Raw genomic sequence first — 13,698 nt, 5'->3', positions numbered from 1 at the left:
TCAGAACCCTGTACCTGCTTTCTCTCCATACCCCCCGATCCCTTTAGCCACAAGGGCCATATCTAACTTCCTCTTAAATATAGCCAATGAACCGGCCTCAACTGTTTCCTGTGGCAGAGAATTCCACAGATTCACCACTCTCTGTGTGAAGAAGTTTTTCCTCATCTCGGTCCTAAAAGGCTTCCCCTTTATCCTTAAACTGTGACCCCTCATTCTGGACTTCCCCAACATCGGAAACAATCTTCCTGCATCTAGCCTTTCCAATCCCTTTAGAATTTTATACGTTTCAATAAGATCCCCCCTCAATCTTCTAAATCCCAGTGAGTATAAGCCTAGTTGATCCAGTCTTTCTTCATATGAAAGTCCTGCCATCCCAGGAATCAATCTGGTGAACCTTCTCTGTACTCCCTCTATGGCAAGAATGTCTTTCCTCAGATTAGGGGACCAAAACTGCACACAATGTTCTAGGTGCGGTCTCACCAAGGCCTTGTACAACTGCAGTAGAACCTCCCTGCAACTGTACTCAAATCCTTTTGCTATGAATGCCAACATACCATTTTCCTTTTTCACCGCCTGCTGTACCTGCATGCCCACCTTCAATGACTGGTGTACAATGACACCCAGGTCTCGTTGCATCTCCCCTTTTCCTAATCAGCCACCATTCAGATAGTAATCTATTTTCCTGTTCTTGCAACCAAAGTGGATAACCCCACATTTATCCACATTAAATTGCATCTGCCATGAATTTGCCCACTCACCTAACCTATCCAAGTCACCCTGCATCCTCTTAGCATCCTCCTCACAGCTAACACTGCTGCCCAGCTTCGTGTTATCCGCAAACTTGGAGATGCTGCATTTAATTCCCTCATCTAAATCATTAATATATATTGTAAACAACTGGGGTCCCAGCACTGAGCCTTGCAGTACCCCATTAGTCACTGCCTGCCATTCTGAAAAGGTCCTGTTTACTCCCACTCTTTGCTTCCTGTCTGCCAACCAATTCTCTATCCACATCAATACCATACCCCCAATACCGTGTGTTTTAAGTTTGCACACTAATCTCCTGTGTGGGACCTTGTCAAAAGCCTTTTGAAAATCTAAATATATCACATCCGCTGGCTCTCCCCTATCCACTTGATGCACCATCAATAACTCACACTGAGACGTAGGCGAGATATCGGCTACGTCTCAGTGTGAGTTATTGATGGTGCATCAATTTTATTGACTGGAAGAAGGAACCAGGAGTGAGTGTCTATCATACAAGGTCCTGGAGACTGAGGCCGAGCGTCAGGCCGCAGGTCTCCTTTATACAGGGGCCTGTGGGAGGAGCCACAGGAGCAGTCAGCAGGGGCGTGTCCCGACAGGCACATAGTTCACCACACCACTCTACTAGTTACATCTTCAAAAAGTTCTTTAAAATATCATAAATTCCTCAGAGAATTTTACATATTTTAATGTTACTGTTTGAACCTCAAGCAATTGAAGCCTAATACTCTCCTGGTGCTTAAATCTCTTCATGAATGTTCATCCCCAGAATCAACCTTGATTGAAATCTCTCTACCACGGGATCTTGTTAGGAGGGAACACAGACCTATAGACAATATTCCAGATGCTGTCTCATCAGAGTTCAGTAATATTAATCCCATACATCACTCCTTTTTTCCACTCAGGTTCTCTTACAATGAAGGCCAATGTACCAAAGTCAAGTCCAACTTCACTGTATTGTAATGAAAATATATACCCAGGATATAGATTCCATGAAAATCAGCTTTTTTGCAGCAGAAGCTCATTACTTACATCCATGATAAGCAAACATTATCTCAACCTGAGTTAACATAAATTATACCTAACTTACATGACAAAACAAAACAAATCTAAACATAATGACATTAGTGTAAGTTGGGAGAAATATAGTCCATGATAGAATTATGGTTTTACAGGACAGTTCAAGAACCTGACGGCAGTGGGGAAGAAGCTGTTGTTGAACCTTGAGGTATAGCTTTTCAGGCTCCTGTACCTCCTTCTTGATGGCAGTAATGAGAAGAAGGCATATCCCAAATGGTGATGAGTCCATAATTATGCAGGACACCTTCCTGGGACATTGTCTCTGTAAATGTCCTCAGCTGTACCGTGATAGAGCTTCCTGAGCCCGCCACCCTCTGAAGCCTCTTACGTTCCTGCGCATTGCAGTTTCTATACCAGGTCATCATGAAACCAGTCCAAATACCATTTGCTTTCCTGATTGCTTCCTGTATCTGCACATTATTTTCCATTCATTCATCTTTAAAAACATCCAGGTAGCTCTGAGCATCAACACCTTTCAATCTTTTAAACTTACTGTTTTACCCCCACCAAACTGGATCCCTCACATTTTTCCCTTTATATTCCATATACTATGACCTGGTCCATACTTTTAATCTGTGTAGGTTTCCCTGAACCCTCCTGGATAATGTTCTGCATTGTGACTCACCCTGATGGGAGTGGGGATGCTCTGTGACTAACAAATTCTGTTAATTGTTCAAAACAAGAACACCCTGGATGGTGTAAATCTGAAACATGGTGCAAATACTCATCGGACCAGGCAGCACTTGTGAAGAAAGATTCTCTGTTAATATCTTAGGTCAATGACCTTGCATCAAAAATGGGAAAAAAATTGGAGATCTGACAGCTAATGTGAATAAATGTGAAGTTATCCACTTTGGAAGCAGGAACAAGAGGGCAGAGTATTGTCTGAACGGTGTAGAGTTAGGTAAGGGAGAAATGCAAAGAGACCTGGGAGTCCTAGTTCACCAGTCAATGAAGGTGAATGAGCAAGTGCAACAGGCAGTGAAGAGGGCAAATGGAATGTTGGCCTTTGTTACAAGGGGAATTGAATACAAGAGCAAGGATGTCCTTTTGCATTTGTACAGGGCCCTGGTGAGACCACACCTGGAATATTGTGTACAGTTTTGGTCTCCAGGTTTAAGGAAGGACATTCTGGCAATTGAGGAAGTGCAGCGTAGATTCACTAGGTTGATTCCTGGGATGGCAGAGCTGTCTTACGCAGAGAGATTGGAGAGATTGGGCTTGTACACGCTGGAATTGAGGAGATTGAGAGGGGATCTGATTGAAACGTTTAAGATAATTAAAGGATTTGATAGGATTGAGGGAGGAAATATGTTCCAGATGTTGGGAGAGTCCAGTACCAGAGGGCATGGATTGAGAATAAGAGGTCAGTTATTTAAAACAGAGTTGAGGAAAAACTTCTTCTCCCAGAGAGTTGTGGAGGTGTGGAATGCACTGCCTCGGAAGACGGTGGAGGCCAATTCTCTGGATGCTTTCAAGAAGGAGCTGGATAGATATCTGATGGATAGGGGAATCAAGGGATATGGGGACAAGGCAGGGACTGGGTATTGATAGTGAATGATCAGCCATGATCTCAGAATGGCGGTGCAGACTCGAGGGGCCGAATGGTCTACTTCCGCACCTATTGTCTATTGTCTATAATCAACTTAGGCAATAAAGAGTGAACGAAGGGCAAAACAACAGGGAAAAAGGCAGGAGAGATTCTAGAACATCGGATTTCTGAATGGCCGACACAGCCTTAAACACTCCTTCATTATTGTCTTTTTTGGACTATTTGTTTATTTTGAAATTTAATGTAATGTTATGTTTTTGAACTGTATTGATGTTGCAAAACACCAAATTTTAAATCATATAGACAGTGACAATAAACCCGAATTTTATTCTGACAGTATTGTTAACTGTTTCTCTCCCCACGGCTGACACGGTGAATCTTTCTGACTTTATTTTGTGTTTAAAAAGCATAAAATCTGCAGATCGTAGCAATGATATTAGAAATGATCCCACAAAGGGCATTAGACCAAAGACACACAGAATCCTGCTTTGAGACTCTGTGCTATCTTTCTCATACAAAGAGAATGGGATATCTTTTTAATTCAACCGGAAGATTAAATTGTTATGATTCTTTTAATAGCATGGATTCCTATTCAGTCTGGCAGAGGGTTCCAGTGTGTGATTTCCCGGGTCTACAGTCGTGTGGTTTCAGTTTTCACAATCATTTAAAAACGATGCAGAATGTTCTGTAAAACAAAAGTTGCATTTCTTCAAAATAACATCCTTTAAAGTAAATTCTTCAGTCAAGTAGTTGTCACTAACTAAACTCACTTGCAATCCAATTTTATCTTCCAGGATTAAACTGAATGGGATAGATTCATCTGTTGGATTTTGGGAAGTGACAGAAGCTGAATTTCAACAATGCAATATTTCAAGTGGAAAAATCATCTCACCATTGCCCACTGTGGATGGATATGTTCTTCTGGAGGAGATAATGTCTATGGGCAGTAACTACTTTATTGGTAAGGTGTTTTAAAACTGGTCTGCTTTCCATTTCTATCCTTCGTTAAATGAGAGTACTAAGGTGTGACAGACATAAACCTTTTTAATGCTAAGAGTTGTGAGGATCTGCTAGTCACTGCTTGTAGGGACAGTGAACTGACATCAGTCATTTCTTTCAAAGGAAATCGGTACCTGAGGCACACAACTTTTGTTGTGGGCAAGAAGGAGGGTGATGGCTATACTAGGAACAAGTATAGACTCAACAGATCAAGTAGCATTCTTCTACACCATAATAATTTTACGTTTCTAAAATCCGACGCATGGCATCTCTGACAAAGTAGCAATCCCCCTGTACAATATTGAATCGTCATTTTAGATATTGTGCCCAAATCTTCAGATTTGTACTCAATCTTTCTGTTCAGAGATGGAATTAAGCAATAAACAAAAGAGCTTCTGCAGATGCCCGCTGGGAATCTTGGGAAAAACACACAGAATGCTGGAGGAACTCAGCAGGTCAGGCAGCATCTATAGAGAGGGATACACAGTTGACGTTTCAGGCTAAGGTCTTTCCTAAGATATCGGAGCAGAATTTTGCCCATCAAGTCTGCTCCGCAATGCTTCATGTCAACTTCAAGGTGTGTGTTACCTCCAGATATAATTCTTGCCAAATTGCACAGTGTGGAATAACTGCAATGTGCAGCAAGGCCATGTTTTAAATATTATTTTTAAATAACCACATTAATTAGTTTTAGTAATGTCATTTTTTCATCCCCAGCTCACTGGTGTAATTAGGCCATTGCCCGGGGATTATCTTTCCTGGGCTCTGATTGGCATTTAAAAGGGAACAGCTATTTTTGCTCCTAATAAATTGCTGCAGAGGCTTTATTATAAGGACAGTTAATACCTTCAACTTTTAATCTTTAAACTAGATAGCTTGATCTGTGGAATATTCTGAACTATGGCATTCATTTTAATATTGTTAGTTTTATAAATGTAATTGCTTGCAGAAAAGTTAATAATTCTGTTCCAAAAAAGTGAAATTTGATGCATATTAATAACATTAACTAGAAAACACGCACATGCTGTGATACTGCGTCAAGATAATTAATTCCCATCGAGAACTCTCTGCTAAAGGGTTGTGCTAGCAAACTGACATCATCTTGTGAAAGAGAATTGGTCTAAGATAATCTTCAAAGTGTTCTTAAATATATTGTATATTTTAAAAGTAGTAGTCCGTATAGAATATAAATTAGAATGTAATGAACAGTTAGTTCATCCAGTGAGAATACAATGCTAAAATCAAAGCTTAGATCAGTGTGAAGAAAAAATTCTGTACAGTTTAAGTCAAATTTCTGGAGTTTAGATGAATAAGATTCAGATATATTAAACCAGATGGATCTTGAAGAGGGCTTGAGAAGTTGGGTGTGAAAAGGATGCTTTCCTTCATGGGGAGATCTAGGACAACTGAGCATAGTTTCAGAATAATTGAATCATGAGGAACTTACAAAGCAGAATTGGGTCAAGCAGTCTGTTGTTCTTGTGCTGATTAGAAAGAATTGGCCCAATCTAATCCTATATTCTAACACAAGTTTTCAGTCCGGCAGCACAGCATTTAAGTATACAGCTAAGCATTGTTTAAATGTGATGAGGGGTCCTTCCTCCGTCTTTCAGACGGTGTGTTCCAAACCACAGGGTATAAAAGCTTTTACACATCTCCTTACTCTATGAATTACTTTAAACTTGTGATCTCTACAATGGTTTTTCACCCTCCATTTATGGAATAGGTCTGTCTAGGACCATCATACCTTTTTACAACTCAATCATATGTCAGCTCCTCCTCCTCAGTTCCAAGGAAAATACTTCTAATTTATCCAGTCTTTTGTTAGAGCTAGCCGGAGATCTCAATGTGCTGCTTGAGAAGGTTGTTGAGACAGGTACAATAACAACATTGAAAAGGCATTTGAATAAATGCATGGATTAAAAAGGTTTTACGTGGATATGAGCCAAATACAGGCAAATGGGACTAGCTTATTTGGGAACCGTGGTCAGCATAGATAATTTGGGCTGAAGTGTCTGTTTCTGTACTGTGTTACTCTATAAATCTACAATTTCCCATTTTTGGTTGATCTTTGTAAAGCTCCCCTGCATCATCCCTTTGAGCACAACAGCATCTTCCCTGTCTTGTTTTTCTTCAGCAGTCCCTTATGATCGAGGGTGATTTGGTTTCCAAGGTGACTGATGAAGCTAATGTGGTTATTGCAGAGCCTTTCACAGATGGGGGAAAGCCACATGGCTTGTGAGGTGGAGCATTCTTCCTGCTGTAGTGGTTGAGATTTCGTGAGCTCTCAGTTTTCAATAGCATTCCAATTGGCCCTTCTCCATGACAGGCCCTAGGCCAGGGATTTCTCAGGAATGTCTGATGTCTGAGATTGAGAATCTAAGATAGAATGTTAGAACTTTGAATTGTTCTTACTCATGTAAATATTTTGTATATATTGCTATTTTTATAAACAAACCTACCTCCAGAAATGTGTGTTTCCTATCCCCTGCCTTCTGTCGATACCTAGAGCCTCTGGTGGCTGATCGAGCACCTAGTGTAGAACTACGTGAGTAGATTTTCTCATAAAGTGTGCAGCGACCAGCTGTATGAGTTAAGACAAGCACTACACAGGTGCTACAAAATGCAGTGCTTGCTTCAATTCAAATTAGCAAGGATTGTGCTGGACAGTCTGCAAGAGTCACCACACTTCTGGCAGTAAAATAGTACACCCACAGTCACTGATCCTAATCATATGTATATGGACTGCACCTCACTGAATACAGTTGTATTTAGTTTGTATATTCTTCTCTTGCTGCATTTCCTGAGACGGCTCCATGGCAGAGTGAACCTCGTTTGCACCTCTCCAGACGCATTAGGTCACATTTCTCTGGACTAAATTCCATTTGTATTTCTTCTGCCCAATCAGCAGAATATCTTCCTCAGCTTAACCTTCCTTTCTCACAAGGAATATTTGTATCCTCTACAAACTTTAATCATGCCTTCTTCATCCACATCTACATAAAACTGGGGGACTGACTAGAGAGCCCAATGGAGCTTCAACTGACCATGGCCTTCCTGACGATGTCGTCTATTCTGCTTTGCAATCTGTCACAGAACCAATCTTGCAAACGTTTTGCCATGAACTCTTCTTCTATGGGCTTTTTCTATATGAACCAGCCATCTATGCAGCTCCTTATCAGGTCCTTGCGTAACTGGTTCTCCACACCTCCAGCAGCATTCCTGTTCTGAGAATTGTAGTCAGTGCTTCTGCGATTTATTCCTTGGCTTCTTTTAATAAGTTTGGATATATTTTATCCAGGCCTGACATTTTATCAGTTTTTAGATAAGATTTTATCAGTTTTTAGATCAGTTGCATCAAGATGCAACTCCCAAGGGACCACGTTAGGGAACTGGAGCACCAGCTCGATGACCTTTGTCTGGTCAGGGAGAGTGAGGAGGTGATAGAGGGAGTGGTCACTCCAGGGCCACGGGAGACAGACAAGTGGGTCTCAGTCAGGAGAGGGAAGGGGAAGAGTCAGATACTAGAGAGTACCCCTGTGGCTGTACCCCTTGACAATAAGTACTCCTGTTTGAGTACTATTGGGGGGACAGCCTACCTGGGGGAAGCGACAGTGGCTGTGCCTCTGGCACAGAGTCTGGCCCTGTGGCTCAGAAAGCTAGGGAAAGGAAGAGGAAGGCAGTAGCGATAGGGAACTATAGTCAGGGGTTCAGACAGGCGATTCTGTGGACGCAGGAAAGAAACTCGAATGGTAGTTTGCCTCCCAGGGGCCAGGGTCGGAGATGTTTCTGATCGCGTCCAAGATATCCTGCAGTGGGAGGGAGAACAGCCAGAGGTCGTGGTATGTATTGGTACCAATGACATAGGTAGGAAAAGGGAAGAGGTCCTGAAAGAAGTCTACAGGGAGTTAGGAAGGAAGTTGAAAAGCAGGACCTCAAAGGTAGTAATCTCGGGATTACTGCCTGTGCCATGCGACAGTGAGAATAGGAATAGAATGAGGTGGAGGATAAATGTGTGGCTGAGGGATTGGAGCAGGGTGCAGGGATTCGGATTTCTGGATAATTGGGACCTCTTTTTGGGGCAGGTGTGACCTGTACAAAAAGGACGGGTTGCACTTGAATCCCAGGGGGACCAATATCCTGGCGGGCAGGTTTGATAGAGCTGTTGGGTTTAAACTAGTTTGGCGGGGGGGGGTGGGAATCAGAATGTGAGCTCAGGGATTAAGGTAGAAGGACAAGGGCATGATACTGAGAGTTCTGAGTTGATGAGGAAGGACAGGCAGGGGACAGAACATAATTGTAGCCAGTTGAAGGGGTTGAGGCAGTTAAAAGGATGAGGCAGGAGCTAGCGAGAGTAAGTTGAAAACATGTTCAAAGGGGAAAGCACAGAAGTAATTGGGAGAAGTTTAGGGACCACTTGAGCTGGCTTCAGGATAGGTTTGTCCCACTGAGGCAAGGGAAAAATGGTAGGAAAAGGGAACTGTGGCTGACGAAACATGTGAGGCAACTCGTCAGGAGGAAAAAGGAAGCATATGTTAGATATAAGAAGCAGGAAGTAGGAGGGGCTTATGAGAAATATAGGGTAGCCAGGAGGGAGCTAAAGAAAGGACTTAGGAGAGCTCGAAGGGGGCATGAGAAGGCCTTGGCATGTAGAATTAAGGAGATACCAAGGCGTTCTATGCGTATGGGAAGAATAGGAGGATGATGAGAACAAAGGTGGGACCACTAAAGGATAAAGAGGGCAACATGTGCCTGGAGGTGGAGGAGGTTGGGGAGGTCCTAAATGAATACTTTGCTTCAGTATTCACAAGTGAAAAGGATCTCGATCAGGATGAGGTCGAAGTAGTGCGGGCCTGTGTGCTGGACAATGTAGAGATTAAGGAAGAAGAAGTGCTGGACCTTCTTAAAGACATTAAAATTGATAAATCCCCAGGGCCAGATATGATACACCCCAGGTTGTTGTTGGAATTGAGAGAAGAGATCGCAGGAGCATTAGCTATAATCTTTGAATCCTCTTTGGCTGCAGGAGAAGTGCCGGAGGACTGGAGAATGGCAAATGTAGTTCCCTTGTTTAAAAAAGGTATTAGTGAGAAACCTGGGAACTATAGACCAGTGAGTCTTACGTCAGTGGTCTGCAAACTACTGGAGAGGATTCTTAAGGATAGGATCTACGAGCATTTGGAGAAGTACAGTCTACTCATGGATAGTCAACATGGCTTTGTGAAGGGAAGATCGTGCCTTATGAGCCTGATTGAGTTTTTTGAAGAGGTAACAAAAGAAATTGATGAGGGTAGGGCAGTGGATGTGGTCTACATGGACTTTAGCAAAGCATTTGACAAGGTCCCTCATGAGAGACTCATCCAGAAAGTCATGACAATAGACTTTCATGGGATAAGTGGAACCTTGGCTGTTTGGATAAAAAATTGGCTTAAAGGAAGAAAACAGAGGGTAGTTGTGGAAGGAATGTATTCTGCCTGGAGGTAGGTGACTAGTGGAGTGCCGCAGGGATCTGTACTGAGACCCCTGCTATTTGTGATTTTTATAAATGACCTAGATGTAGAGGTGGAAAGATGGGTGAGTAAGTTTGCAAATGACACGAAGATTGGAAGGTTACAAGAGGATATAGACAGGTCGCGGAGTTGGGCAGAAAAATGGCAGATGGAGTTCAATCCGGACAAGTGTGAGGTGATGCATTTTGGAAGGACTAACCAGAAGACTGAGTACAGGATTAATGGTTAGTTACTTGAGAGTGTGGATGAACAAAGGGACCTTGGGGTTCAAATTCATACTCAAGGCTGCACAGGTTGATAGGGTAGTTAAGAAGGCCCATGGGTTGCTAGCCTTCATTAACAGGGGGATTGAGTTCAAGAGTAGAGAGGTCATGTTGCAACTCTACAAATCTCTGGTGAGACCGCACTTAGAGTATTGTGTTCAATTTTGGTCACTTCATTATAGGAAGGATGTGGAAGCTATTGAGAGGGTGCAGAGGAGATTTACCAGGATGTTGCCTGGATTGGAGATCAAGTCATATGAAGCAAGGTTAGCAGAGCTGGGACTTTTCTCTTTGGAGTGTAGAAGAATGAGAGGGGACTTGATAGAGGTCTACAAGATTATGAGAGGCATAGATAGGGTGGATAGTCAGTACCCATTTCCCAGGGCACCAATAGCAAATACCAGAGGGCATATGTACAAAATTAAGGGAGGGAAGTTTAGGGGAGACATCAGGGGTAAGTTTTCTACACAGAGGGTTGTGAGTGCCTGGAATGACTTACCAGGGATGGTGGTGGAGGCTAAAACATTAGGGGTATTTAAGCAAACACAAGGAAATCTGCAGATGCTGGAAATTCAAACAACACACACAAAATGCTGGTGGAACACAGCAGGCCAGGCAGCATCTATAAGGAGAAGCGCTGTTGACATTTCGGGCTGAGACCCTTTGTCAGGACTAACTGAAAGGAAAGGTAGTAAGAGATTTGAAAGTAGTGGGGGGGGGGGGAATGCAAAATGATAGGAGAAGACTGGAGGGGGTGGGATGAAGCGAAGAGCTGGAAAGGTAATTGGCGAAAGTGATACAGAGCTGGAGAAGGGAAAGGATCATGGGACGGGAGGCCTCAGGAAAAAGAAAGGGGGGGGGGAACACCAGAGGGAGATGGAGAATAGGCAAACAACTAAATATGTCAGGGATGGGGTAAGAAGGGGAGGAGGGGCATTAACGGAAGTTAGAGAAGTCAATGTTCATGCCATCAGGTTGGAGGCTACCTAGCCGGTATATTTGTTCCTCTAACCTGAGTTTGGAGCCTCTTGGACAGGCACATGGATGGAAAAAAAATGGAGGGTTATGGGGTAGTGTGGGTTTAGTACTTTTATTTAAGGATTATATGGGTCGGCACAACATGGAGGGCTGAAGGGCCTGTACTGTGCCATAGTGTTCTTTGGTTGTATGGTTCTATAACCCCCTTGATGCTATCTTCAGCTCATCAAATTTTTCATCTGCTTTCATCTTTACTGAAACATCAGAATCAATCTCTTCATTTGCAAAGCTGTACCCATGAAACATGTTTGGATTTTCTTTGGTATTACTTGTCAATATTTTTTTTCATGCTGTCTCTTTACTTTCCTAATCTCCCTCTTAATTTTGATCCTACACTTTATAAGGTCTACTAGATTCTCTACTGTTCTAGACCTTCACTGACTCATTTGTTAAGTGCCTTGCCATATGACGTGGGCGATCATGGTCTTGTCTTGTCCATACTGCACCAACCGCCGCCACTGGGCTATAAACATGCAGGAGCAGTGTGTGGTTAAGTGCCTTGCTCAAGGACACACACACTGTCTCGGCTGAGGCTCGGAACTAATGACCTTCAAATCGCCAGCCTTAACCACTTGGCCACGCATCTTATCCATGGTGTTGATTATTCTTGGCAAATTTTTCTACAGAAGTGGTTTCCCATTGCCTTCTTCTGGGCAATGTCTTTTCAAAACCCCTAACCATTAATAATACTTTTCAGAGATTGTATGCCTGGTGTCAGTGGTCGCATAACCAGGACTTGTAATATGTTCATTCGACCATCCACCATCTGCTCCCATGGCTTCACGCAATTCTGATCAAGCAGCTAAGCAGGTGCCACACCTTGCTCAAAGATGATCTGCAGGCTTGTGGAGGGAAGGTGCACCTTACACCTCCTTTGGTAAAGACGCATCACCACCCTGCCACCCACTTCGGTGACAATCTTTCCTTTTATTTGCCCTTTTCTATGGGAATCATCCATAATGGAAACAAGCAAGATTGTTTTGTCTGTCTGTGGGCTGCCAATGTTCCTTAACAGAGAGATCAAATTGTGACCAAGGGAAGATCAAGGTTTATGGGAACAGGTAAGAAAATGGAGTTGAGGCTCGGATGGTTTATGAAAGGCCCAGGAAAGTCCATGATCTCCCTGAATTGTCAGCAGTTCCTTTGAGAGAATGCATTAACAGGGAAAATATAAAGCTTAGTCAAATTGAATGGAGACATGGAGACACTGAGGCAATAAAGAGTGATTTAAAAGAAAAACTTCTTTTCTCGCCTCTTCTCATTAGCCATTGCTAGTAAATCTGATGTATACGTGAGGATTTATTTGGGTTGTGAGAGAGCCCATTGTGGAAGCCAGCAATGCAGACTTCACACAATAAAAAAGTTTTACAAGCTCATATCTGCTGTATTGTGTAAAATGTTCTTTATGACAAAGCGACCCTACATCAGTTAGGGGAATTACATGTAAAACATTTTGCACAACTCCAAGAGATTATTTTAAAACACTGTGAGACAAGAATAAGAATGACACAGGAAGAGATAGAATATTAAGCTGATGAAAGCAGAGATCAGGAATTGTTACTATTAAAACACTAAGAAGCTAAGGGACAATTGGATTTATTAACTTCTATGCCTGCTTTGAAAGGGAAAATGAAAGTACAGCTGTACCTGGAGACTCTGTGATTTCTGTCTTGAATGCTGATGTTAGGCTTTCTTAAAGGAGGGTGAACCCTCGTAAGGTGGCAGGCGCCATTGGAATACTTAGTAAGGCTCAGAAAACTTGTGTCAATGAACTGGTAGGAGTATTCAAGGACATTTCAACCTCTCAGTGCTACAGTCAGAAGTTCCTACCTGCTTCAAAATGGCAACAATTATACCAGAGCCTAAGAAGAGCAGAGTAAACTGCCTTAGCAGTTGCTGGGATGTGGACTACAGATTACATCGGGAAACAGAAAAGGCATGCCAACAGGGCAATGTTCTGATAGTCATGGGAGATTCTAACATCTAGGTAGATTGGGAAATCAGGTTGGTAATGGATCTCAAGAGATTGAGTTTATTGAATGCCAATGAGATGACTTTTTAGAACAGTTTGTCGTTGAGCCTACGAGGGGATCAGCCATACTGGATTGGGTGTTATGTAATGAAGGTGAAGGTGGTTAGGGAGCTTAAGGTAAAGGAACTCTTAAGATGCAGTGATCACAATATGATTGGGTTCAATTTGCAATTTGATAGGGAGAAAGTAAAGTCAGATGTAACAGTATTTCAGTGGAGTAAGGGAAACGACAGTGTTATGAGAGAGGAGTTGGCCAAAGTAAACTGGAAGGAGATGCTGGCAGGGATGACAGCAGAGCAGCAGTGGTTTGAGTTTCAGGGAAAATGAGTTAAGTGTAAAATAGATGTAAGACACTAGCAATGTGTCAGGTGTTGAAGGAGGTAAGGGAAGAGAAGTAAGTGCAGTTACTATTACAAGGGAGGAGGGGCTCAAAAATCTGAAAGACCTGAAGGTGCATAA

General features: G+C 42.6%; 1 protein-coding gene and 1 long non-coding RNA gene across 3 annotated transcripts in view; one reads left to right on the top strand and one right to left on the bottom strand.

Moving 5' to 3' along the window:
* Positions 1-13,698, top strand: part of dner (delta/notch-like EGF repeat containing) — a 303,208-nt gene that overhangs the window by 174,388 nt on the left and 115,122 nt on the right. The window contains exon 4 of the mRNA XM_059993998.1: positions 4,192-4,358. Within this exon, the coding sequence (XP_059849981.1) occupies positions 4,192-4,358 (167 nt within the window). The remainder of the gene's footprint in view (positions 1-4,191; positions 4,359-13,698) is intronic.
* The window catches only part of LOC132407463 (uncharacterized), a 37,926-nt gene continuing 27,993 nt past the window's right edge, over positions 3,766-13,698 (bottom strand). For both annotated transcript variants that reach the window (XR_009516484.1, XR_009516482.1), the window contains exon 3: positions 3,766-4,082. This is a non-coding gene — a long non-coding RNA (uncharacterized LOC132407463). The remainder of the gene's footprint in view (positions 4,083-13,698) is intronic.

The sequence above is a fragment of the Hypanus sabinus genome, chromosome 2 (assembly GCF_030144855.1).
Source record: "Hypanus sabinus isolate sHypSab1 chromosome 2, sHypSab1.hap1, whole genome shotgun sequence".
In the NCBI taxonomy this organism is placed as follows: Eukaryota; Metazoa; Chordata; class Chondrichthyes; order Myliobatiformes; family Dasyatidae; genus Hypanus; species Hypanus sabinus.
Note: the sequence above shows the minus strand (reverse complement) of the source record. Positions and strands in the feature narration are given on the sequence as shown.